A 23,172-nucleotide genomic window follows, 5' to 3' on the forward strand; every position below is an offset into this window, starting at 1 on the left:
ATCTGCATTATGGTTTACATTCTCCCCCAGAACATTCAGTGGGTTACAGCAGGATATACAATGTCCTGCATCTGTCCCTGCAATATCATTCAGGACAACTCCAAGTCCCGAAAATGCCTCCACATCGCATCTCTTCTTCCCTCTCCCTGCCCTCAGCAACTACCGTGGCCACTGTCTCCATATCAATGCTACAATTTCTTCCATTACTAATCACAATAGTTCCGTAGTAGGATATCAGTAAGTCCACTCTAATCCATATTTTATTCCTCCGTCCTGTGGACCCTGGGATGGTGATGTCCACTCCACCTCTACATTGAGAGGGAGCTTAGATCCCACATGGTTGACAGACGTTGTTTTATTTTGATGGAGTGTTATAAATATAATTGGAAAAGTCTTATGTTTAGAAATCATGAGTGGGTGGTAGCAGGTAATCGGGCTCCTCTGCATAGTTTTACTTCCTGGGGACACCTTGATGGACCCCGTGGTGGTGCATTCCCCATCTCTGTCCTTGCTCCTCTCGCCCACCTCCCCCTTCGCTTCTGTTTTGTACCCGGGCTCCAAGCCTGTTTGTCTCCCACTCTTCCAGGGTGCCTCATCCGATACCCCTCAAACACGTGTCAACCCTTGATTGTTTCTAAAACCGTGAACTGTTCGTAAGGACAGCCTGTCCTTCGCCCTTAAATTAGATGACCTAGTACCACTGCGCTCCTTCCCCCTTGTGCGCTCACAGCGGGTGCCGGCCCCTCAGTTGGGAAGAGGGCTGGGCGGGGCGCCCCTTGCACGCTCACAGGGGGTGCCGGCCCCTCAGTTGGGAAGAGGGCTGGGCAGGGCGCCCCTTGCACGCTCACAGGGGGTGCCGGCCCCTCAGTTGGGAAGAGGGCTGGGCGGGGCGCCCCTTGCGCTCACAGCGGGTGGCGGCCCCTCCGCTGGGAAGAGGGCTGAGCGGGGCGCCCTTGGCCATCGGCCGCCCGCAGAGCGCGCTTCCCCCGCCGCAGGCTGCACGGGGTGCCCGCGAGTCCGTGCAGGCCCACGGTGGAGAAGACGGTTCTGCGGAAGTTGTCCCCGCTGCACGCGGCCCACCGGCGCATGGTGGTCAGCATGCCGAACCTGCGGGACATCCCGGCCCCCGAGCTGCCGCCCCGGAACGCGTCGCTGCGCAAGATGGACCCCGCGGACCACCCGTGCGGCAGAGCCGGTGAGACGCGCGCGCTTTCCTCCGCCGCCCTTCCTCGGCCGCTCGAGTCCAACGTCGGAAGCCACTGAGGAGCCGACGTGTTTCAGAAAGGGGGCGACTGTGTATCAGCTCAGTGATCTGACGCTTTTAGGACATTTACTGTGCAAACCGTGCTCACTGCACAGAGCTACCTCGTGCCGTGTTTTCTGCCGCCTAACCTCACGTGGAAGATGGCTGTGCGCAGGGCCGCACGCGCCTGCTGCGTGTCTGTGTGTCCCGGCGTTTAAGGGGTCCTAACAGATACCGGGTCCCGACGAAGGCCAGGCGCTGGCAGACACTGGGCCTGACATCGAGACATGGGGACAAGCACCCCGCGCGGTGCGCATGGGGGTGGGCCCCCGCGTTCCTGCAGCGGTGCCACCTGCGCCTGGGGGAGCCCGTGCCAGGCGGGGGGTGGCCCGTGCGGCGTGCAGTTCACCCCGCCCCTGGAGCAGAGCCTGTGTCAGCGCGATGTCGCCTCGAGGTGTAAGCGGCCGGTGGCACGCCTGCCGTCCGCGTGTCCTTGTCGCTGTGAGCTGCAGAAGGGCCTGCCCCCAGCGCTGGCTACTTGCAGGGCCGGACACGGGTGGGAGAGGACACGGCTAAGGCAGCAGGGTCCGGGAGCGCCCCCTGGTGGAGGCGCCTGGCAGCTGCAGGAAGGTGAGGCTGAAGGCCCCTTCCTCACCCGGGGCAGGGCTGCAGGTGCCAGGGGTGGGGGCGGGAATGAAAAGCTCTTTTGTCCTAGCTCTGGAGGCCACCGCTGGGTGTCCGGGGCTGCGGACAGCTGCCCTGCGCTCGTTCCGCTCTGCGCATGTGCTCTGCCCCTACCCCCGCCCAGCCTTCCCTTGGCTCCCCCTGCCCTCGCCTCCCACCGTGGGCTGGCCTTGTCGCAGCCTCTGGCCGCGGCCCCCTGCCCGCCCTGGCCCCCCAGCCAGCGGGGACTAACAGCCCAGGTCCAGAAGGGCTGGTGAGGGGGCCTCAGGCCATATCTGCGGAGGCACCTGGCTTTAATTCCCAGCGGCTGTGAGCCCGGGACAAGCCCCCTAGCCTGGAAGCCTCGGTCTCCACATCCGTGCCATGGGAATCGGAGTCGTCATCCTCCCCGTCGCACAGGCTGTTGTTCTGAGAACGGAAAAGACGGTTTTAAAAGGCCTCGCCCTGCCTGGTGAATAGGTCTTGGCTCAAGTCCTCAGCTCACTCCTCAAATAAAGCCTCAGTGCCAGGCGTTCCAGCGTAGGATTAATCGTTTCAGCCAATAAAATCGTGTTGGGTGGAGTGGGGGTGGCCCAGTGGTTTGAGCACCTGCTTCTCCTGGACGAGGCCCCGGGCTCAGTCCTCCTAAAAAAACCCACCGGACAAACACTAGCTATTAATTATTATTGTCAGGGTGCTACGGAGGGGAAACGAAGGGCTCTCGTTCGGCCTGGGTGCAGGGCCCTCTCTGGGGGAGACACTCCGGGCCTTGCTTTATTCTGGGCAATGTGGAGAGACCTGGCCCCCCATGAAATGATGCGATGGGAGGGGCTTTCTTTTTAAGGCGTGTGCTCTCTTCCCTTCATTCTGTAGTTCTGGACGTGGCCTCTCGGTCAGTGTGCACGTTCAAGATTCCAGAAATCCACTTCCCCCTGGTGGGCCAGTGCGTGCAGACGTACTACAGCGACTTCGTCAGCCTCCTGAGCAGGGCCATGGGCTCGCTGGCCCCCGACAGCTCCGTGCTCCTGGCCAGGTACGTCTACCTCCGTGGCCTCGTCCACCTGATGCAGGGGAAGCTGCTCAGCGCCCTCTTGGATTTCCAGAACCTGTACAAAACCGACGTGCGGCTCTTCCCCGCCGACCTCGTCAAGAGGACGGTGGAGGCCCTTTCGGGGCCCGAGCGCGCCCAGGCGGAGCGCACGCCCGAGCTTCGGAGGCTCATCAGCGAGGTCACGGACAGGCCGCGGGAGGCCGCGGAGCCCGACGGCCACGTCAAGAACTTCGAGCTGCCCCGGAAGCACCTGCTGCTGGACGACTTCGTGCAGCGCGTCCAGGAGGCGGGGATCGCGACGGACGCCAGCGTCATCCACCGGCTGTTCGAGGCGTTAACTGTGGGTGGGTAAGAGGGACAGACCCAGGAAGGAAATGTCCAGAAGTCCAGGGCGGGGCGGGCAGCAGCTCCGGAGCCCGGGGTGGCCCCCGCCCGCTGCCCGGCTGCCCCCACGGCCCCCGGCTGTCCCCTGCCCGGCGCTCTGCGGGGGCCGGGATGGACGACTGGGGCGCGCGATGGGAGGCGCAGGGAGGAAGGGCTCGTCCCGGCGGGTCGCACTCGTTGGGTGACAATCCGCTCATGTCCACGCGGCCCTCGGTGGAGGGACTTCACGGGCACACGAGGGCGCGGGCACACGTGCCAGTGCTGGGCCGCCGTGGTTCACGACGGCTGCCTTCCCCATCCGCTGCGCTGCCTTGGAGCTCTTAGGTCCGCTGAGCCGGGCCCCCTTCCCAGCCCCTTCCTGTCCCCGCACCCCCAGAGCCCCTCTCCCACGCCAGACTCTCCTTCCAGACCACTGTTGTGCACCTGCTGCAGCCGTGTGTCCAGAACGTGCACGGCCTTTAACCCGTGCGCGGCTTGCCTGCTGTTTGTCCTCCACCCCTGCTCTTTCCTGCAATGTCCTGTTCCCAGGCTTACCCGTGTGGGTGACGTAGCTCCGGTCAGTTCACTGCAGTGGCCGCCGGCTCTGTCGAGGGACGGCAGCGCAGCACGTTTATCCGCCTTACCAGGGCGTAGCCTCGGGGATTTACCTCCAAGTAGTGACTTGGTGCATTCACCTGCTCCTTCGGCACACGTGGGCGGGTGTCTCCAGCTCACGGCCCAAGCAGCACCGTTTGGGGGTGCAGCCCCTCCAACTCGACTGCCTAGCCTCACAGCTCCCGAGGGGCTCCCCAGGTCGCGCCCCACCTCCTGGGCAGCTCTCCTCTTCAGAAGCGTCCCCTCTCCAGGGCGGGAAGCCGCCGGCCCCTCGTGTGGGCGGGCGTTGTCCTGATTACTAACCGCGCGTCCACGGGGGCGCTGCTCGGCCGTTCTGGCTTCCTTTTCTGTGAACCCACCTTTCCAGACACCTGACCTGTGTTTGTGCTGGGACAGTTCTCTTTTCCTCTTGATTTGTAGAAGTTCTTGATGCATTCTGGAAAATTTGTCCTTTGCTGATGATAGGCATAGCAGCTACCCTTCCTAGTTACCCCGTCCTGAAGAGCGTTGGTTTCATTTGGTTTTTTGTTTGCAAAGCTGCGAAGGACAGATGCGCGGCGTGTGCTGCTTTCCAGGTGTGCCATACCTGCGTTCCTGCGGGGCTGAGCAGGGCACTGCCCTTGGTCTCACTGAGGTCCAGCTCGGCCAAGCGCTGGCGGGTCACCTCTGTCAGCCTGTGCTGGAGGCGGGGGCGAGAGGGCGTGTGGCCCCTCCCCAAGCAGGGTTCATGCCCACCCCCCAAGCAGGGCGCGCAGCCCCTCCCCCAGAGACGAGAGGGCGCACGGCCCCTCCCCAAGCAGGGCGCGCGGCCCCTCCCCCAGAGACGAGAGGGCGCACGGCCCCTCCCCAAGCAGGGTTCATGCCCACCCCCCAAGCAGGGCGCACAGCCCCTCCCCGAGAGGCGAGAGGGTGCACAGCCCCTCTCCAAGCACAGTGCACGGCCCACCCCCCAGGCAGGCGCGGGAGATGTGCTCGTCGGCGCTGGGCCGTTGGCGTTGCCCGGAAGCAGCGGCAGCGGAGGAGCAGCCCCTTGCCCGGTCCGAGGGGAGATGGCCCTCGGACGCGCCACCCGGGGTCTCCCGGAGGTGCCCCCGGGGGCTTCTGGAACCAGTGAGGGCCCCGCCCCTTCTTTCCTGGGTGCTCCCCCAAGGACCCAAACGCTGCGTTGGCCGCGAGCCTGAAGCATGGCCACTTAACCCGGCCAGGGCTTGTCCTCACGTCTTGGGCGCGGCGGCTCTGTGGCACCTCCGCGGGACCAGCCCCCTTCTCTCTCCTCCATGTCCCCTCGCGGCCCGGGGCCTCCCCAGACCCTTGACTCTGTTTCCAGCAGGGAGGAGGGGCCTGCCTGGGGGCCTACGCAGCACCGCCCGCCCCCCTCCCGCGGCCCGCGCAGCCACCCAGGGCCCCTGCACATGGGGTCGGGGCTGGCGCGGCCACCCATCCCCTGGGCAGTCGTCAGCGGGGCAGCGGGGCGGCCTGGCGGCGACACTGCCGGTGCCGGGCGCCCTGCTGTGCTCGGGCCCCACCACCCTGCCCGTGGGGCCAGCACAGCCCTGCCAAGTGAGGCTCTTCCTGTGACCCGTGGTCCCCGCTGTGGCCAGACAGCCAGGGGTTAAAAGCCAGGGTTCGGTCAGCGCCGAAAGCCACCGGGTGAGGCCACCGGACGTGGCACGAAGGGAGACCTGAGACTTTATTTTTAAAATGACCGTTGCAATGTTCTTACTACACGGGTTAGTGGTCAAAACTGAATCCCCCGCGCAGGCCTCTGAGCGTCGGCACGGCCAGCTGCCCGCGGGTCACCCCGGCGTGGATGTGGCCGGGCGCTGCTCTCCGGCCAGGCTTCTGGCTGACCCTGACGGTGACACCGCGTCCGTGCTGCTGAGACGAGCTGGAGGCTCGGGGGTGACAGTCGGGCAGGGGACGGCTGGTGTTGGGGCCAGAATTGGGGAGAGATGGAAGAAAAGGCGCTCTGTGCATGTGAGTGTGCACCAGGCCACAGGTGTGCATGATTGTGTGTGGGTGATGCCATGGGCGTGCACGAGGTCATGGTCGTGACCTGTAGGATGGCTGTGGGTGGGCACGGGGCCATGGGCGTGCATGTGTGAGTGTGCACGAGGCCACAGGTGTGCACAGTGCATGTATGTGTGTGCACAAGGCCACAGGTGTGCACAGTGCATGTATGTGGTGTGAGTGTGCACGAGGCCACAGGTGTGCACAGTGCATGTGTGTGGGTGTGTGTGAGTGTGCACGAGGCCACAGGTGTGCACAGTGCATGTATGTGTGTGCACAAGGCCACAGGTGTGCACAGTGCATGTATGTGGTGTGAGTGTGCACGAGGCCACAGGTGTGCACAGTGCATGTGTGTGGGTGTGTGTGAATGTGCACGAGGCCACAGGTGTGCACAGTGCATGTGTGTGGGTGTGTGTGAATGTGCACGAGGCCACAGGTGTGCACAGTGCATGTGTGTGGGTGTGTGTGAATGTGCACGAGGCCACAGGTGTGCACGATGTGTGTGGGGGTGATGCCGTGGGCGTGCACGAGGCCATGGCTGTGACCTGTAGGATGGCTGTGGGTGGGCACGGGGCCGTGGGCGTGCATGTGTGAGTGTGCACGAGGCCACAGGTGTGCACAGTGCATGTGTGTGGGTGTGTGAGTGTGCACGTGTGTGGGTGTGTGTGAGTGTGCACGAGGCCACAGGTGTGCACAGTGCATGTGTGTGGGTGTGTGAGTATGCACGAGGCCACAGGTGTGCACAGTGCATGTGTGTGGGTGTGTGTGAGTGTGCACGAGGCCACAGGTGTGCACAGTGCATGTGTGTGGGTGTGTGAGTATGCACGAGGCCACAGGTGTGCACAGTGCATGTGTGTGGGTGTGTGTGAGTGTGCACGAGGCCACAGGTGTGCACAGTGCATGTGTGTGGGTGTGTGAGTGTGCACGAGGCCACAGGTGTGCACAGTGCATGTATATGGTGTGAGTGTGCACGAGGCCACAGGTGTGCACAGTGCATGTGTGTGGGTGTGTGTGAGTGTGCACGAGGCCACAGGTGTGCACAGTGCATGTGTGTGGGTGTGTGTGAGTGTGCACGAGGCCACAGGTGTGCACAGTGCATGTGTGTGGGTGTGAGTGTGCACGAGGCTACAGGTGTGCACAGTGCATGTGTGTGGGTGTGTGTGAGTGTGCACGAGGCCACAGGTGTGCACAGTGCATGTGTGTGGGTGTGAGTGTGCACGAGGCCACAGGTGTGCACAGTGCATGTGTGTGGGTGTGTGTGAGTGTGCACGAGGCCACAGGTGTGCACAGTGCATGTGTGTGGGTGTGTGAGTATGCACGAGGCCACAGGTATGCACAGTGCATGTATGTGGTGTGAGTGTGCACGAGGCCACAGGTGTGCACAGTGCATGTGTGTGGGTGTGTGTGAGTGTGCACGAGGCCACAGGTGTGCACAGTGCATGTGTGTGGGTGTGTGTGAGTGTGCACGAGGCCACAGGTGTGCACAGTGCATGTGTGTGGGTGTGTGTGAGTGTGCACGAGGCCACAGGTGTGCACAGTGCATGTGTGTGGGTGTGTGTGAGTGTGCACGAGGCCACAGGTGTGCACGATGTGTGTGGGGGTGATGCCGTGGGCGTGCACGAGGCCATGGGCGTGACCTGCAGGATGGCTGTGGGTGGGCGCGGGGCCATGGTGCTCAGACACTGCCGGTGGGCGCGGGCTGTGTGCCATGGGTGGCTTGGGGCTTTGGGTGGGCTTGGGGCCCACCCATGGTTCTCAGACGCCACGGGTGGGCGCGGGCCATGGTGCCCGCGGCTGCCCTGGACATCGTGGCTCACCTGTCTAGTTGGCCTCTCTGTTTCCGAGGCCGGAGCACCCCCTTGTCCTGGCCTGCGCTGGTGCTGCGAGGAGCGCTTTCCGGGCTGCGGCGGCATCTCGCCCTCGCGGCCTCCCCGGGCCCGCGGTGGCCCCGGCTGGTCGGAGTCCAGCTTCCTAAGGGATCGCTGGGCAGGTTTTCTCTCACGTCCCGTCTCGTTTCCCGGTCCTTGGGCGTTCCCAGGCTAGACTCTTTAACTCACGTCCAGTTAGAAGACATGCTCCGTGTGGCCACAAGAGCCCTGATCAAAATGCAGAGCCACAGGGGTGTGACGGGGCCGCCTGGCGCAGGGGCAGCCGCGCCGGACACGGGTCCCCAGTGGAGGGTGACGCCGAGAGCCCTCCAGAGGAGGGAGGGGCCCGCCGCCTGCTGCAACCAGGTCACGTATTTTAAAAACCCACACAGCTGCCCATGCCGATGCCCGTGCCGCCGTGTGCTGCTTTTCTGTTTGTAGCCACTGAGTTAATTTTAAAAACTCAAGTAATATATAATCACTGTAGGGTGATTAGAAAACACGGGGGAATAGTTCAGAATCCCATTGCCTGTCTGTGAAATATTAATTCAGGCAGCATCAGTACTTTTCATTTAGAAGATGGATGCCCGAGACGCTCTCCTGAGACCGGTCAAGCCCGCCCGCGGCCGCCCCCACACGCCCCGGCGGTGGCCACCTGGCTGTCCCCGAGGTGTGCGGCCGTGGTATCGGGTTCCCTGGGCACTGCCACCGCTGGCGCCGTGTGACGGCAGTGGCAGGGATGTGGCAAGCAGGGCGCTGGCTGGGCTGGGGACATTGAGCACACGGCCCCTGCCCCCCGGAGGGGCCGGCAGGCCAGGCCCATGGGCCGCAGGCACGCGAGCGGGCGGTGGCCGGGTTGGCTCCGCCGCTCAGGCCTGGAAGCCCCGGCCCCGGCTTCCCAACCCGCGAGCATTGCCGTCCGCCTCGGGTGGTGGCGAAGGGGGAACGAGTTCCCGTGTCTAGGGTGCCTCACGCGGCCCTCGGCGTATAGCGCAGCCGAATGTGGCAGCGGCATAACGGAACCGCGTGCCCGCATAGCGGTCGCCGGCCAGGAGTGACTCCCCGTCAGGGCTGCCCGTGGACACGCTTACCTGGGTCTTGAGGGGTGAATAAGCGTTTACTGTCTGAGCAGTTGGCGCAGGTGCACGCAGAGGCACGTTGCCACGTGGCCTGTTTAGGCGTTAGATTAGCCGGGTGTTTTAGGCCGGGGCTGGACGGCCGAAATGCAGAACACCAGAATGGGTGTGCTTTTGCAGTGGGGACGGATTTGCTTGCAAGCTCACAGTGTTGAGGCCACAGAGATGTGCAGACCACGGCATCGTCGGGCGACGCTTTCTCCCCGGAGACCGGCTGCCGGTGACCCTGGCAAGGCACGTGGGCGTCCGCTGGTCCCCCCTTCTCTTCTGGCTTCGTGGCTTCAGCCTCTGGCCCCCTCCCTTTGTCTGACTGCATCCTGTTTGTAAACGACCCCGGTAAGAGGACGAAGACCCACCTGGTCCGCGCCTGCTGCAGGGACCTCATCAAGCGGCCCCCCTGCAGGACGTCGATGCCCACAGGAACGTGTTAGCTTTAAGAGCACGATCTCTGGGGTGCATACAGCCTCCCGCTCCCACACTTCTGCAGAGAAACAGCTGTCAGGAGATACGTGTGTACGTATAGGTAGATGTTACCAGATTAATTACAGGAGCGCGTTCACAGGACTGTGGGACTGGGCAAGAGCAGCTTCCACAGAGCAGGCTGCAAGCTGGGAACGGTGAGGAAGGTTTCGATGGGTTCCCCAGGAGAAGCTGCGGGGCCAAAGTAGAGATGAAAATTCTCCCTTCTGACTGCTGAAGTCAGTTTAGCTGATTGGATGAGAGTTCTCTCATTGCTGAAGGCAGTCTCCTTTGTTGATTGTAGATGCAATTAGCCGTAGATGCAATCAGCTAATGATTAAATCTGCAAAATACCCTCACAGTAACAATCAGGTCAGTGCTTACTTGGCCAGTTAACTGGACACCACCCTTGCACTTGACCCTCACAGGAACATGTGGAACAGGGGGTATGAAGAGGAGGAGGAAGGGCCCGATCTGGGGGAGCTGGGGGCCTGCTGTAGATGAGGAGCCTGGAAGTGTTTGAACAGGGAGCAGTAGAGCTGATTTGCATTTTAGACAAGTCGTCCTAGGTCTGGAGGCGCAGCTCTGAAAGCAGGAGCCGTTCAGGGCGCCTTCCTGTGTGGGCTGTGACGGGGCCGCCCTGACGGGGAAGGGAGGAGCAGACAGGCTCAGGGCACAGAAGGAGGTGGAGCCGAGTGAAGGCAGGAGCAGCAGGCGGGGAGGGAGCGGGGCACGCCGAGGCGAGAGGATGGGCAGGGCGCCCGGCCGTGGGCTGGGAACTGAGGGGCAGCAGGGCTTACAGTGGAGTGGGGATTGAGGCGGTGGGTAGCGTTTCTGTTTTATGGGGAAGAAGCTGCTCTGCTCACCGGCTTGCCTGCACTCACACTGAGAAGCTGGGTTCAGGCCTCAGGCTCTCTCCCTCACTCCAGAGCCCATTGGGTGGTTGGAGCGTTTAAGATGATCTTGGTTGAAAGTAATTTATTTGTGCACGTAACCGTGGGATGCAGAGGTAGGGCTGCCTTCAGGCAAGGCTTGATCCAGCGGCTCAGGCGTGCCACCGGGATCTGGTTCCATCAGGGCTAGTTTCATTCTGGGACTCACCCCTGGTGCCCCCAAGGTGGTGCCCACAAATTCCAGGGGTGCTGTGTGTCTTCACGCCACAGGCAAAGAGTGTCCTTGTCCCAGCATGTCCACCTGGAGTCCTGGGAGTGACCGTCACTCCTGTTCACGCAGCTCTCCCCGGGGCCAGGGGCCGGAGAGGGCGGGTGGGCGCAGCCTTGGTCGCGTGTCCCACCCCGGACCCCTGGGGCTGCTGCGGGAGGGGAGGGAATGCCGGGGAAGGCTGGCGGTCGGTGCGCTGCACCCTGCTGCCCTGCTCGGGTCCGTGCCGCCTTCAGGGAAGGCCACGTTCCTGCAGCACGTCTGGGGCGCGGCTCTAGAACCTTCTCTTCTTCTCATGAAACCAAGGACATCAGAAACAGATCGACCCGGAAACTTTCAAGGACTTCTACACCTGCTGGAAGGAGACGGAGGCCGAGGCCCAGGCGGCGGCCCTGCCGCTGGCGGTGACGGAGCACCTGGACAAGAACGAGTGCGTCTACAAGCTGTCCAGCTCGGTCAAGACCAACCGCGGCGTCGGCAAGATCGCCATGACGCAGAAGCGCCTGTTCCTGCTGACGGAAGGGAGGTCGGGCTACGTGGAGATCTCCACCTTCAGGAACATAGAGGTAAGGGGCCCGGGGCTGGCCCCCCGCACACCCGCACCCGCCCGCGCCTCGGCTTCCCTGGCCTAAAGCGGGAGCGACGCTGGGCCCGGTCACGGGGTGGTTGTGCAGACGGTAAAACGCTCGGGGCCCTGAGTGCGGGGGTTTGAACCCTGCACCTCCCATGTGGTAGGCGGATGCTCTATCTGTTGATCCAAAACTGCTTCCCCCAAGTGTATCTTGAGCGTGTGATTTTGTGAAACTTCCTTTTCTTTTTCTGCTGCTGTAGGAAGTCAGAAGTACCACGGTAACTTTTCTGCTCCTGAGAATACCCACGTTAAAAATTAAAACTGTGTCCAGAAAAGAAGTCTTCGAAGCGAATCTCAAGGCCGAGTGTGAATTGTGGCACCTGATGGTGAAGGAGATGTGGGCTGGAAAGAAGCTGGCCGACGACCACAAGGTCTGGGAGCGGCAGTTGGTTTTGCTCTTTCGCCGTAAATCCGGGCCCGGCCCCGCCCGAGTCTTTGAACTGTGCAGGCGTCCGCGCTCGGGACGCGGCCCGCTGCTCTGGGCCGGGGGTCGCTGCGGCTGGGGCTTGCCGGAAGGCGGTGGAGCTGCCGTGGCTGGTCGGGCAGACCCGTGGCTTGGGGCGTGCGTGTGGCTGGAGCCGAGGGGCGCCCCGCGCCGGCTCCCTCGCCTCCTCTCCACGTCCCCTTCGGTTCCAGGGACATCCCAGGGCATGGGGGGACAGGAGCTGCCAGCGCTGACCGGCCTCTGCCGGGGGGCTTGGGGCTCCAGGCGCCTCCCGCTCTTCATTGCCACAGGGTTCAGGTCTGGGGGGCAGATGGCTTCCTTCCAGTCTATATCCTGGGGGCTTCCGTGCCAAACTGATGGCTTTGATTACGCCAAATTAAGGTTTCGCCTCCCTGAGGGATACGGAGGCAGCCTTAGCAGCGGGGACAGGCTGGGGACGATGCGGGAGTGGTCTACGCGGCAGGTGCCAGGAAGGCCGGTGGACAAAGGGGCAGAGCCGACGGGCAGCTGCTCCCCAGGCCCTAGAGGGGTGCGCGGCCCCCGCCTCCTCCGAGCAGCCCGCCCCGGTGAGGCCCCAGCAATGGCTGCGGGCGAGGCCTTGCCCAGACTGGGGCGCGGTCAGGGCTTCCTGGGAGCGCAGCTTTCAGGCCGTGGGCCGCCCTGGGGCGTTGAGCGTAAAGCAGCAGGTCACCTGAGGGCCCGGGCCGGCCGGCTGCTTGTGCAAAGACCCTTTCCTGGGGACACAGCCACACCTGTCTGTCTACCCAGTGCCTGTGACGGCTTTTCTGTGCCAAGGGCAGAGTCGAGTCCTGGGGACAGAGACCCTTTGGGCCCTAAAGCCTCAAATGTTTCCTTCCCGGCCCCTCACAGAAGCAGCTTGCTGACCGCTGGTGGAGAGCACGTCTCAGCTGAGAGAGGGCAGGAATGACGTGGCTTCAAACTGAAATCCCCCGTTCATTTAAACTCTTCCTGTTGTTTTGGGAAGAAGAACCCCTCCTCTTTTTAAGTATTACGTTCTGTGGTTCATAGTCGTGCAGCTTGGGGAGTCCGGTGGCTTCCTGGTGCTGACCTTGTTGCTCCCCTCGCAGGACCCCCAGTACGTCCAGCAAGCGCTGACCAACGCCCTGCTGATGGACGCCGTGGTGGGCACGCTGCAGACCCCGGCCGCCACGTACGCCGCCTCCAAGCTGTCGTATTTCGATAAGATGAAGAACGAAAGTAAGACAAGCACGTATTCAGCATAGCCCGCGTCGGCTTGAACGCCTCAAGTGATTTTATCTGGGTGGCATTTGCTTTATCCATCACAGCTGGCCTCGAGTGTCTTCCTATTTCGGGGGGAGGGTTGGTGGGTGATTTTTCGAGGAGATAGGAGGGGGTCTGAAGCACTTGCTGCATGATTTTAGCTATTTCTGTTTGAATTTCGCTTTAATGTTTAAATGATCCCCTAAAGCCTGTTGCCTTGTGATTGGTGTATAGGACGTGGAGGCTGCCTAGAAGCCACGCGTTGCCGTTCACCTGCTGCTGCTGCAGTGGACTTCTGTCCAGTTGCACAGCGGTAGGAAGCTGATGTAGGGAATGCGGAGAGCAAAGGGGGCTGTTTCCAAACATGCCGTCTCGCCGTGGTCCGCGGCTTTCCTGAGCTGTGGTTCACACACCACACACGTCACCCCTGAGAGCGGGCCAGCCCGTGGTCTGTAGTCTGGTCACGGCCGTGCGGCCTCCACCGCCGTCCATTTGAGAACCTTGTCACCCCCCCAAAGACAACCCCCCCTCCTTTCACAGTCGCCTCCGTTTTCCTCAACTCGCCCCGCCCTGGCAGACACCAAATTCTATGGATTTGCCAATTAGGGGCATTTCCTAGAAATGGAATTTACCATCTGTGGGCCTTCTGGCTTCCTCCGTTGAGCCCAGGGGTTCTTAACCAGGTGTCCACGGATCAGCGAGGGGTCCGCGGGAAGATTTCAGGGCGTCCGTGAGCTTGAATGGAAAATTCAGAAAGCAGTATTCTTGTGGGGCGTGTGGGTGCAGGTGTGCTGCATTTATTAGATAACACAGTAGAGGATGGACTTGGTGAGGGGTCCGTGGCTTTCACCTGCCTGCAAGGGGTCCGTGGAACAAGGAAGGTTAAGAGCCCCTGATCTAGCCTAACGTTTTCAAGATTCATCCCTGACGTGACGTGGCGTGGCCCGTACGTCTTTTTTCACTGAGTGACAGTAGTCCACTGCGTGTGTACACCACGCCTGGTATCCCCTCGTCGCTCTTTTTCCGCTCCGATGCTGGGTGCTGCTGGGAACGTCCTGGGTGAGCCTTGTGTGCACATAGGCTTTCTTCTGGGTTTGTAAGACTTCCTGTCCTGGAATTGTAAAAGCAAACCCCGTGCTGCTCTGCTGTGCCTGTGATGCCTGCTTGTCACTGCTGGACCCACGGGTCTCGAGGGGTCTGGAGCCGCAGCCCTGTCGGGTGGGCAGATGCCTGGCATTGCCGCAGAGCCTGCTGGCCTGTCTTGAAGTCCTGGGGCCGGAAATTGATTGCTCCAGGTTTTTCTTTTCCTTAATTAAGAACAAAATCAAACAAACACTACACTTCAGCTGTTTATATCACTCTAACTCGTGACAAAACTTTGCCAAAAGTGGGTAGGAAAGTCTTCTAACGCCTCTGTCAACAGTTTACAAAGAAATACACAACCAGCGAATGCTCACGCTCACTCACGACTGTCTCATCCCATTCATCAAAGGGGAACATTCTAGACTCAGTGCCATGAGACACCTTTGCGTTCCAAATCAAGAAATATTTCCTGTGTGAGAAGGCTAAGGAGGGGACGATGTGACCCACGACGTAAGGGCGTTGGCTTGAGTTAACAGCTCACGGCCTCGTTCATGATGGAAATTCTGAAAACACAAGGCACAGAATGATAAGATGTAACAGTTTGCCGCAGCAGGCGAAGAGGTATTGGCAGATTAGCACGGCGGGGGCCCACGTGGGCGTCCTGGTCGACCAGCTGCAGTAGCTCACCTGACATCTGTGCATGTTGGGTTTTTCAACTTTTAAAAAAAATGGGGATAATATTAATTTCATCCAGTGGTTGTGAGGTAGAAATGAAACGAGGTGAGAGAGGTGCTGGGCAAGTCGCTGATGAGCACGCCCCGCCCCCGAGTGTGATGCGACCGTGTGATTGATTGACGGGCCCGGCTCTGAGTGCCCTGGGGGAGTCAGCAGAGGGGGCTGCAGCAGAGGAGGGTGGTCCGGGGAGACTGGAGAGGAGGCAGGTGGATGTATAGGAAGAAAGGAGGTGTAAGAGGGTCCTCACAGGCGCTGTCTCCTAAATGGGGCTGTCTTTGCAGCCCCCGGGGGCAGGCCATGTGGCAACGTCTGGAGACAATATTCTTTGTCGCAACCAGAAGGGAGCGACTGGCATGTCGGTGGAGGCCGGCATTGCTGCTGCCCTCGCACCCGGCACTGGACGGCCCGCACGGGAGAGAATTACCCGGCTGAGATATTAGCAGTGCTAACCGGGACGAGAAAGTGCACGTGGATTAGTTCTCTTCATTCCATTTTTGGAAGTTTTAGTTATGGAGAAGTGTTTTAAATCTCCTCTTTGCTAGGTGATGTATAATGGCTGAGTATGTCTAGAGAACAGCCGATAAAGCTTGTAAGCTGAGAAGGGCACTGTGCTCAGAATGGGCAGGGCAGAGCAGTGGACAGAGGCGCTGCAGTTCCGGGCCCTTCACCAGCTGTTTACAGAGCAGGTGAGCCAGAGAGGGCGCCTGATTCAGAGAGAGCTTCATATTTACAGATGTCCAGGTTTTACCCAGGAGCTCATATGCTAAAGAAAGCAGAATTTATGAGGCTTTTGGATGAAATCAGTCTCGTCACGTCCAGTGAACTAATCCCCAAGTGTTTGCATTTTAGTGCCCATGGCAGTTCCACAAACGACCTCGGAGACACTGAAGCACAAAATAAATCCTTCAGCGGGAGAGACTTTCCCACAAGCCATTGACGTCTTATTATACACGCCAGGTAAAGACGGTTTTGTTGATTGCTGATTTTTCAGACAATCTGATACGTTTCTATTTGTTCAAGGCCAGCCCTGAAGTGAGAGAAGATAGCATATCATGAGCAAATGGGGACAGGAAAAAAAGAGGTGTTTTTCTGCCCTTTTTTTTGAGGGGAATCTTGAGCAGTGATGTGAACAAGTGGCTGGTGCTTGGGGGAAGAGAGTTTTGAAATGAGACAGGAGCTCCAGCATGTGTGTTCTACTCAGAAGTAATAATCCCTTGTGTTTGTATAGCAGTGTATAGTTTACAAAGCACCTTTGCTCACATTCTTTCACATTGAAGTTATTTAATCAGATCCTATTGCCACTACAATAAAATGATTTCACCCCAGATATTTGTTTTCTTAGAAACTACATGGACAGTTCACTTTTGCTGATCTGAATGTACTACAATACAATTCTTTTTCGTTTGGTGGCAAAGTATATTATTCCTTCTAGACATAAAGTTTCCATGTCCCTTCAAGTTGCATTAGGATGATGAAAGAAAGAAACTGGCGTCGGCAAATGTCTAGGTATAAACAGAAGTCCCTGTGGTATTGTAAGTCTGAAACTGCCAAAACACTTTTGTTTAATCCCAGTTTGTAGAGGAGGGCAGCAAGGAAGTGACACTGAAGGTTCATCATATTGGAAGATAAAGGAACTTAGTTCTAGGTAGTAAAAAGAATTTTAAAGTCCAGTAAGTTTTCTTCAGTTCATTCAAGTCTGAAAAGTCTGAAGTGATGGCAAGCATCGCTGAGGAACTCTCATTTTCTCCTTCACTCTTCATGTCCTAGCACTACCCACGGGCGTATGACGATTCACAGACACAGAGGTTTTCACCTCCGATGGGTAGAGAGAGGCTCTGCAGTAAACCAGCCTGCCAGTGAGACGGTTCTTATTCTCTGCTCAATGCCCAGGAAAGCCCACAAATCAGGGTGGAGAATAGGGCAGAGTCAGAGTTCATCCTCCTTGAGACTGAGTTATCTAGTCCAGGGCCTTCATTTAATTCACTCGATTGTAAATGAACTCTTATTAACATCACAGGACAAGACATTTAAAAAATTTTTTAACAAGACATTTTAAAAATCATGGCATCTGAATAAGCAAAGTTTTTTTTTTTTTTTTAAATATCCAAGTGGTTTGCTTCATATTTTCCCTTTAATTAAAACTGACTGGACTCTGGGCTTCTGATCATGGTGGATGAAGTAATTCAGACCACCTGTCCTCTGAGCACAACTGGAAAGGCTGGCCTAAGTGTGAAAGACAACTGTCAAGAGTGGTGGGGCCACTTCTTACCCCGGAGTGTCTGCTGCCAATTTTCAAGACATGGCTGAAAAGCTTAGAAGTGGAACAGAGCTCTCGATAGCCTCATGGGGCTGGAGGGACAAAAACTGGAGTTTAGAACCTGCCAAGGAGAGTTCTTGGCTTAGGGTTGGGATGCCAAAGGATTTAGGAATTAAGGAACTTGGAAGTAGTCTAGCCCTCAAGCATGGAAGCCGGCTTCGCATCATTGCGTAGCCGATGGGCTTAAAGGCACGCCTTCTCAGGGAGGCAGACGTCTCCCCAGGGAGGCTGAAACGGGTTCTGGGATGGGTTGAACCTTCTTAGATAGCTTAGGTTTGTGGCCATCCAAAGTTCATTCCTACTCAACAAATCCTTATTCCTTAGTATTTCTCTCCTCAGGGAGACTCCAAATTAAATTAAATTTTCCTCCTTAGGAAGGCAATAGAAAAAGCTTGAGAAACTATGGATTAAAGTCATCCAGGATTCCTTTGTATCTTTAAGGATATAAAAAGTTTGAAATTTTCATTAGAGAACTATAAATTATAAAAATCAACCTCTAGAATTAAAAAAATATATAGTATTGGAATCATGAACTCAGTGGATTGATTTAATAGCAGATTAGACACAGTTAAATAGAGAATTTTTAAACTGGAAGATAAGTTTGGAGACAATAACCAGAGAGACAAAAGGGTAGAAAATAAAGAAAAGAGTTTAACAGAGATATGGGACAGAGTAAAAGGCCCTAAAATACATACAATTTAATCCTAGAAGGAGAAGAGAGAGAAAATGGGGTATAATCGATATTTGAGGAGAAAATGGCTAAACATTTTTTCAAAACATAAAAGACATCATCCCACAGATTCAGAAAACCTTATAACCCCCCAAGCATGATAGAAAAGAAGAAAGCCACAATTGAGCATGTCATAGTAAAACTGCTGAAAAACAGAGACAAAGAAAGAAATCTTAAAAGAAGGCTATAAGACTTTACTTTCAAAGGAGGAACAATAATATGAACAACTAACTTCTCAATAGAAACAATGGAAGCCAGAAGACAATGGGATGATTTCTTCAAAGTGCCAAAAGAAAATAACTGCAGGTGGCAGGCTTGACCCAGTGGTTAGGGCGTCCGTCTACCACATGGGAGGTCTGTAGTTCAAACCCCAGGCCTCCTTGACCCGTGTGGAGCTGGCCCATGCTCAGTGCTGATGTGTGCAAGGAGTGCCGTGCCACGCAGGGGTGTCCCCCGCGTAGGGGAGCCCCATGCACAAGGAGTGCACCCTGTAAGGAGAGCCGCCCAGTGCTAAAGAAAGTGCAGCCTGCCCAGGAATGGCGCTGCACACACGGAGAGCTGACACAACAAAATGACGAAATGAAAAGAACACAGATTCCTGTGCCGCTGACAACAACAGAAGCAGACAAAGAAGACGCAACAAATAGACACAGAGAACAGACAACGGGGGGGGGGGGGGAGAGATAAATAAATAAATACATCTTAAAAAAAAAAGAGAAAGAAAAAAAAATAACTGCCACCCAAGAACTATGTACCCAGCACAATATTTTTCAAATATGAAGGTGAAATAAAGTAATTTTTAGACAAAGAAAACCTTAAAATTCATCAATAGTAGTTTACATTAAAGGAAATACTAAATGATATTCTTTAGACAGAAGGAAAATAATTCCAGTTGGAAGATCAGAGATATAGGTGGGAATGAAGTGCTACGAAAATGATAAATATGTGGGTAAATCTAAAGAAATAATGACTGCATAAAAACATAATTTGATGCGAGCTAAATTTACACAGAGTTAAAATATGTAACCATTATAGCACACAAATAGAGAGGCATGTGAATGAAGTTAAAAGTGTTCTAACAAGACAAGCTGGCCTGTGCAGTGAGCTGGCCTGAGCAGAGAGCTGGCATGCAGAGTGCTGGCCCACGCAGAGTGGTGGACCACATGGAGTGCTGACCTGCATGGTATGCTGGCCCACAGAAGACTGCTGGCCCATGTGGGAGTGCTGGCCCATGTGGAGAGCTGGTGCAGCAAGATAATGCAACAAAAAGAAACACAGAGATAAGACAATAAGAGACACAGCAGACCAGGGAGCTGAGGTGGCCGAGAGATTGAGCGCCTCTCTCCCACTCTAGAAGGTCCCAGGATCAGTTCCTGGTGCCACCTAAAGAGAAGACAAGCAGACACAGAAGAACACACAGTGAATGGACACAGAAAGCAGACTGTGAGTGCAAAACAATGGGGGGGAGGGGATAAATAAATCTTAAAAAAAAAGCATTCTAACATTTTGCATTTTTTGGTGAAATGTCAAAGTTCTAATTAGTTCTTGCCCAAAAGTACTACTTATAGCATAATAAAATAATTAACTACCAAGAAAGGGAAAGAGGGAAAAGTAGAATATTACAGAATAATAAACCCAAAAGAAGACAAGAAAGAAAAAATGTGGACATGAAACATATAAATTGCTTAGTAATATGTTAGATTTATATCCCAATATATCCACAATTACATTAAGTATAAATTGACTAAACAGCCCATTGAGATGAAAAGATTTTGCTGAAAGACTAAAAAACTAAACCAAAACAAGCCACAATTAAAATGTAAACGTACATATATTTTTTAAGTAAAAGGATTGAAAAATATCCTGTGTTAACACTAACCAAAATAAACTGATATAGCTATCTTAATATCAGATAAAGAAGGCTTTATGATAAAAAGCATCATCAGAGATGATTAAAGACATTTGAAATGGAAAACAAGTACAGGTCACTGGAAAATAAAACAATTTCTGATTTATATGCACCAAATAACATAGCCTCAAAACATATAAAGCAATAATGAACAGATTCCAAAAGAGAAATAGACAAATCCCACTAATAGTGGGAAATTAAAACTTTATTACAGAAAATTTCAAGCGTGTATAAAAGTAAAATGAATACTGTATGAAATCCTTATGTACCCATTACCCAGATTCAACAGTTACCAAGCCATGGCCAATCCAATCTTACTTCTTCTGTGTCTCACCAGCTTCCCCTTCCCTCCCCCTGCCTCTGGATTATTTTGAGGCATATCTTAGATATCACAAAATGTCATCCATAAATATTTCAGTTTGTATCTGTAAAACGCAATTACTCTTTTTTAAACAATACCTGGTGGGAAATTAACATATCCTCTTTTAGTGACTGATAGATGAATCAGGATATCGAAGATTTGAACATGATTAGCAAGCTTGCTCTAACGGATTATAAATAGAACACTGTACCAAACAATTTCAGAATACACGTCCTCTTCAGTTGTACAAGAGAACTTAACCAAAATTGATGCCCAAAGCAAGCAACACCCATTTTAAAGGATTGGCATCATACAGAGTATGTTCTCTAACCACAGTGCAGTTAAGCTAGAAATCAATAATGGATCTAGAAATTAAGAAGCACACTTCTAAATAACCTCTGGGTCAAAGTAGAAATCACAATGTCAATTAGCAAATATTTGAACTGAATGGTAATGGACACACAACATATCAAAACCTGTGGGATGCAGTTAAAATTGTGCTTAAAGGAAAATTTCTATTTTCAAATAAATGGGCAAAACTAAATTAGCATGACCATATAAAAACAAGAGTCCTGCCTCAGTGGAGATTATATTAGAACTAAAGAAAGGCTGAAAATCCAAGATCTAATGACTTATCTAAAGAAATTGGAAAAACAACAGATTAAACCCAGCAAAAGTAGAAGAAGGGAATAATATTGATGAAGACTTACTGAGATGGAAAACAACCATAGGAAACGTCCACAAAGCTTCCTAGCAAGGCAGATAAAGAGGGAAAAGAGAGAAAGCACAAATAATGGATAACAGGAGTGAAAAGGAGCCTTCACCACAGATTTTAGAAACATCAGTAAAGGATAGTAGAGGACTTTGCAAAACTTTTATGATAAGAAATTTGAAATATAAATAAAATAGACAAGTTTTTAGAAAAATACAACCTGCCAAAATTGGTACTAGCATAAACAGAAAAGTGAAATAATTCTATAACTAGTAAAGAAATTCGATCAGTAATTAGGAGCCTTTTGACAGAGAAAACTGGAGGCCTTAGATGGTTTCTTCTGTGAATTCTACCCAATGTTTAAGGAAGAAACGTCCCCATTTACACAAACTTTTCCAGAGATTAGAAAAAGAAACAATTCTCAACTCACTTAAGAAGCTAGTTTAACTAGGATATCAATTCTGACAAAGACATTGAGAAAGGAAAGTACAGGCTGTTGTCATGAACCTAGATGCAAAAACCTCCTAAACAAAATATTGAGAAACCCTATCTAGTAACGTATAAAAAGTACAAGGGCCTCATTCTAGACAAATTTGGGTCTGTTCCAGTGATGCAAGGTTTATTTGCCATATTAACATAACAATAAAGGAGACCATTCCCATGAGCATCTGAATAGATACTGGAAACCATTTGATGTAGTTCAACATCCATTCATGACTTTAAAAAATAAAAATAAAAGAGAACTTGGATTGGCAAAGGGTACCTGCAGAACACCCATGCCGTGAACCTAGGAAGGCTGTAAGCTGTAAGGATGTTCTTGTTTTGTTCTTGTACTGGAATCCTAATTGGTGAGGTAAGCAAGATGGGGAAAATACGTGTAAGCGTTGCAAAGGAACCAATAAAACTGCTATCATTTGCAGAAGATCCAATCTTGTACATAAAAATTCCCAAAGAATCCACAAACGATGAAAACTAACGAGTTTAGTGAAGGTGCCAAATTAAAGGCCAGTATAAAGACACTCATCATCCTCTTACATGCTAGAAACAGAAGGGAAAATGTAATAATACTCGCAGTTTCTTAAAAACTGTCACATACCTTGAAAAAGATCTAATAAGAATGGAGTAGACATCTCCGTAGAAGACTGTGCACGCTGACGGGAGAGGTTACAGGGGACTTGAGCCAGTGAAAGGCTGTATGGTGGTCTTAACGGGGAGGACCCGGTGCTGTCAAGACGTCCGTCTCCCCAGGTCTTCGGTGTCGTCCCAGTCAGAAGCCCATCAGGGATGTGTGTGCCACCTGACAGCCTGGTTCTGAAGAGCAGGTTCAACTCCAAAGGGCCAAGATGAGCCTCGAACATCAGCAGGAGGCACGGCTCATGCACTGGGTACCAAGACTTTTTAGAGCCTCGGTGGTTTGGTACTGGCTCAGAGACAGACGAATAGAGCAGTGGAATAAATATCCCAGGAAGGCAGACACACGTACAGGCCAAGGAGGCACTGCAGAGCAAGGGGCCAACCCATCTCCTCGGTACATGGTGTCGGGCATTTGTGTGCCCGTGTGGATGAATGAAACTTGGCTCCACCTTGGATGGCAAGCAGTCATGAGTTCCCAGTGCACCGAAAGCTCAGTGAGAAAGGTAGAAACAACCAGCACATAGAGAGCAGCAAGCTGCTAGAAGATAACATAGGATATAAGCATGACCTTAGGGGGAGGAAAAAGTCTTTCAATATGACATGAAAACACTAACAGTAAAGGGAAAGATGGGTGGACTTTACATTAAAATTAAGAACTTTAAGAACATACCCTCAAAAAAGTAAAACTGCAAGTCATGGACTGTGAAAAAAATCTGTGCCCCGTGAGAGAATCAATGAGGAGCTTGGGCCAAGAATATATAAAGAATAGCTACAAATCAAGGAGAATAAGTCAATTAAAAAATGGGCAAGTGACATGATCACTTCACACAAGAGTATATCCAAATGGCCAGTTAAGGGACATGTAAATAAAACCACCATAAGATAACTTCACCCTGGTAGACTGGCCGAAATGAAAGAGAATGATTATACTAAGTGTTGGCAGAGGTGTTGGACAGTGGCGCTCTGCTCCACTGTTGGTGGAGCGGAAATTGGAAGTGGCAGAAGGCTCCTGCCACACACTCCACACAGCCCCCTCCTTCCAGGTCCTGCTGCATACCCGTTCCCTCTGCCTGAAATGCTCTGTGCCCCCCGGGCCATTACCCAGCCTGGGACCCTGGCTCAGGAGGCCGTCCCGGGCCACGCGTCCTCCGAGCATCGCCCTGGCTCTGATGCCGGCCCCGGGTTGGAGCCTGCCTCACTCCCAAGGCCCTAAGGTCCACGAGAGCAGCTCAGGGTCTAGATGTGCCACCGGGGTATGACCAGCGCCCGGCGTGGGCCTGGCGCTCCGTCGGCACCCAGCGCAT

At 54.4% G+C, this 23,172-nt stretch overlaps 1 protein-coding gene across 2 annotated transcripts in view; it reads left to right on the plus strand.

The window, feature by feature from the left end:
- The window catches only part of DENND3 (DENN domain containing 3), a 75,058-nt gene that overhangs the window by 30,905 nt on the left and 20,981 nt on the right, over positions 1 to 23,172 (plus strand). For both annotated transcript variants that reach the window (XM_058276102.1, XM_058276101.2), the window contains exons 12-17: positions 996 to 1,195; positions 2,780 to 3,301; positions 10,876 to 11,135; positions 11,401 to 11,571; positions 12,734 to 12,863; positions 15,555 to 15,662. In XM_058276102.1, the coding sequence (XP_058132085.1) occupies positions 996 to 1,195; positions 2,780 to 3,301; positions 10,876 to 11,135; positions 11,401 to 11,571; positions 12,734 to 12,863; positions 15,555 to 15,662 (1,391 nt within the window). The remainder of the gene's footprint in view (positions 1 to 995; positions 1,196 to 2,779; positions 3,302 to 10,875; positions 11,136 to 11,400; positions 11,572 to 12,733; positions 12,864 to 15,554; positions 15,663 to 23,172) is intronic.

This window comes from Dasypus novemcinctus, chromosome 14, assembly GCF_030445035.2.
Source record: "Dasypus novemcinctus isolate mDasNov1 chromosome 14, mDasNov1.1.hap2, whole genome shotgun sequence".
NCBI classification, from domain to species: domain Eukaryota; kingdom Metazoa; phylum Chordata; class Mammalia; order Cingulata; family Dasypodidae; genus Dasypus; species Dasypus novemcinctus.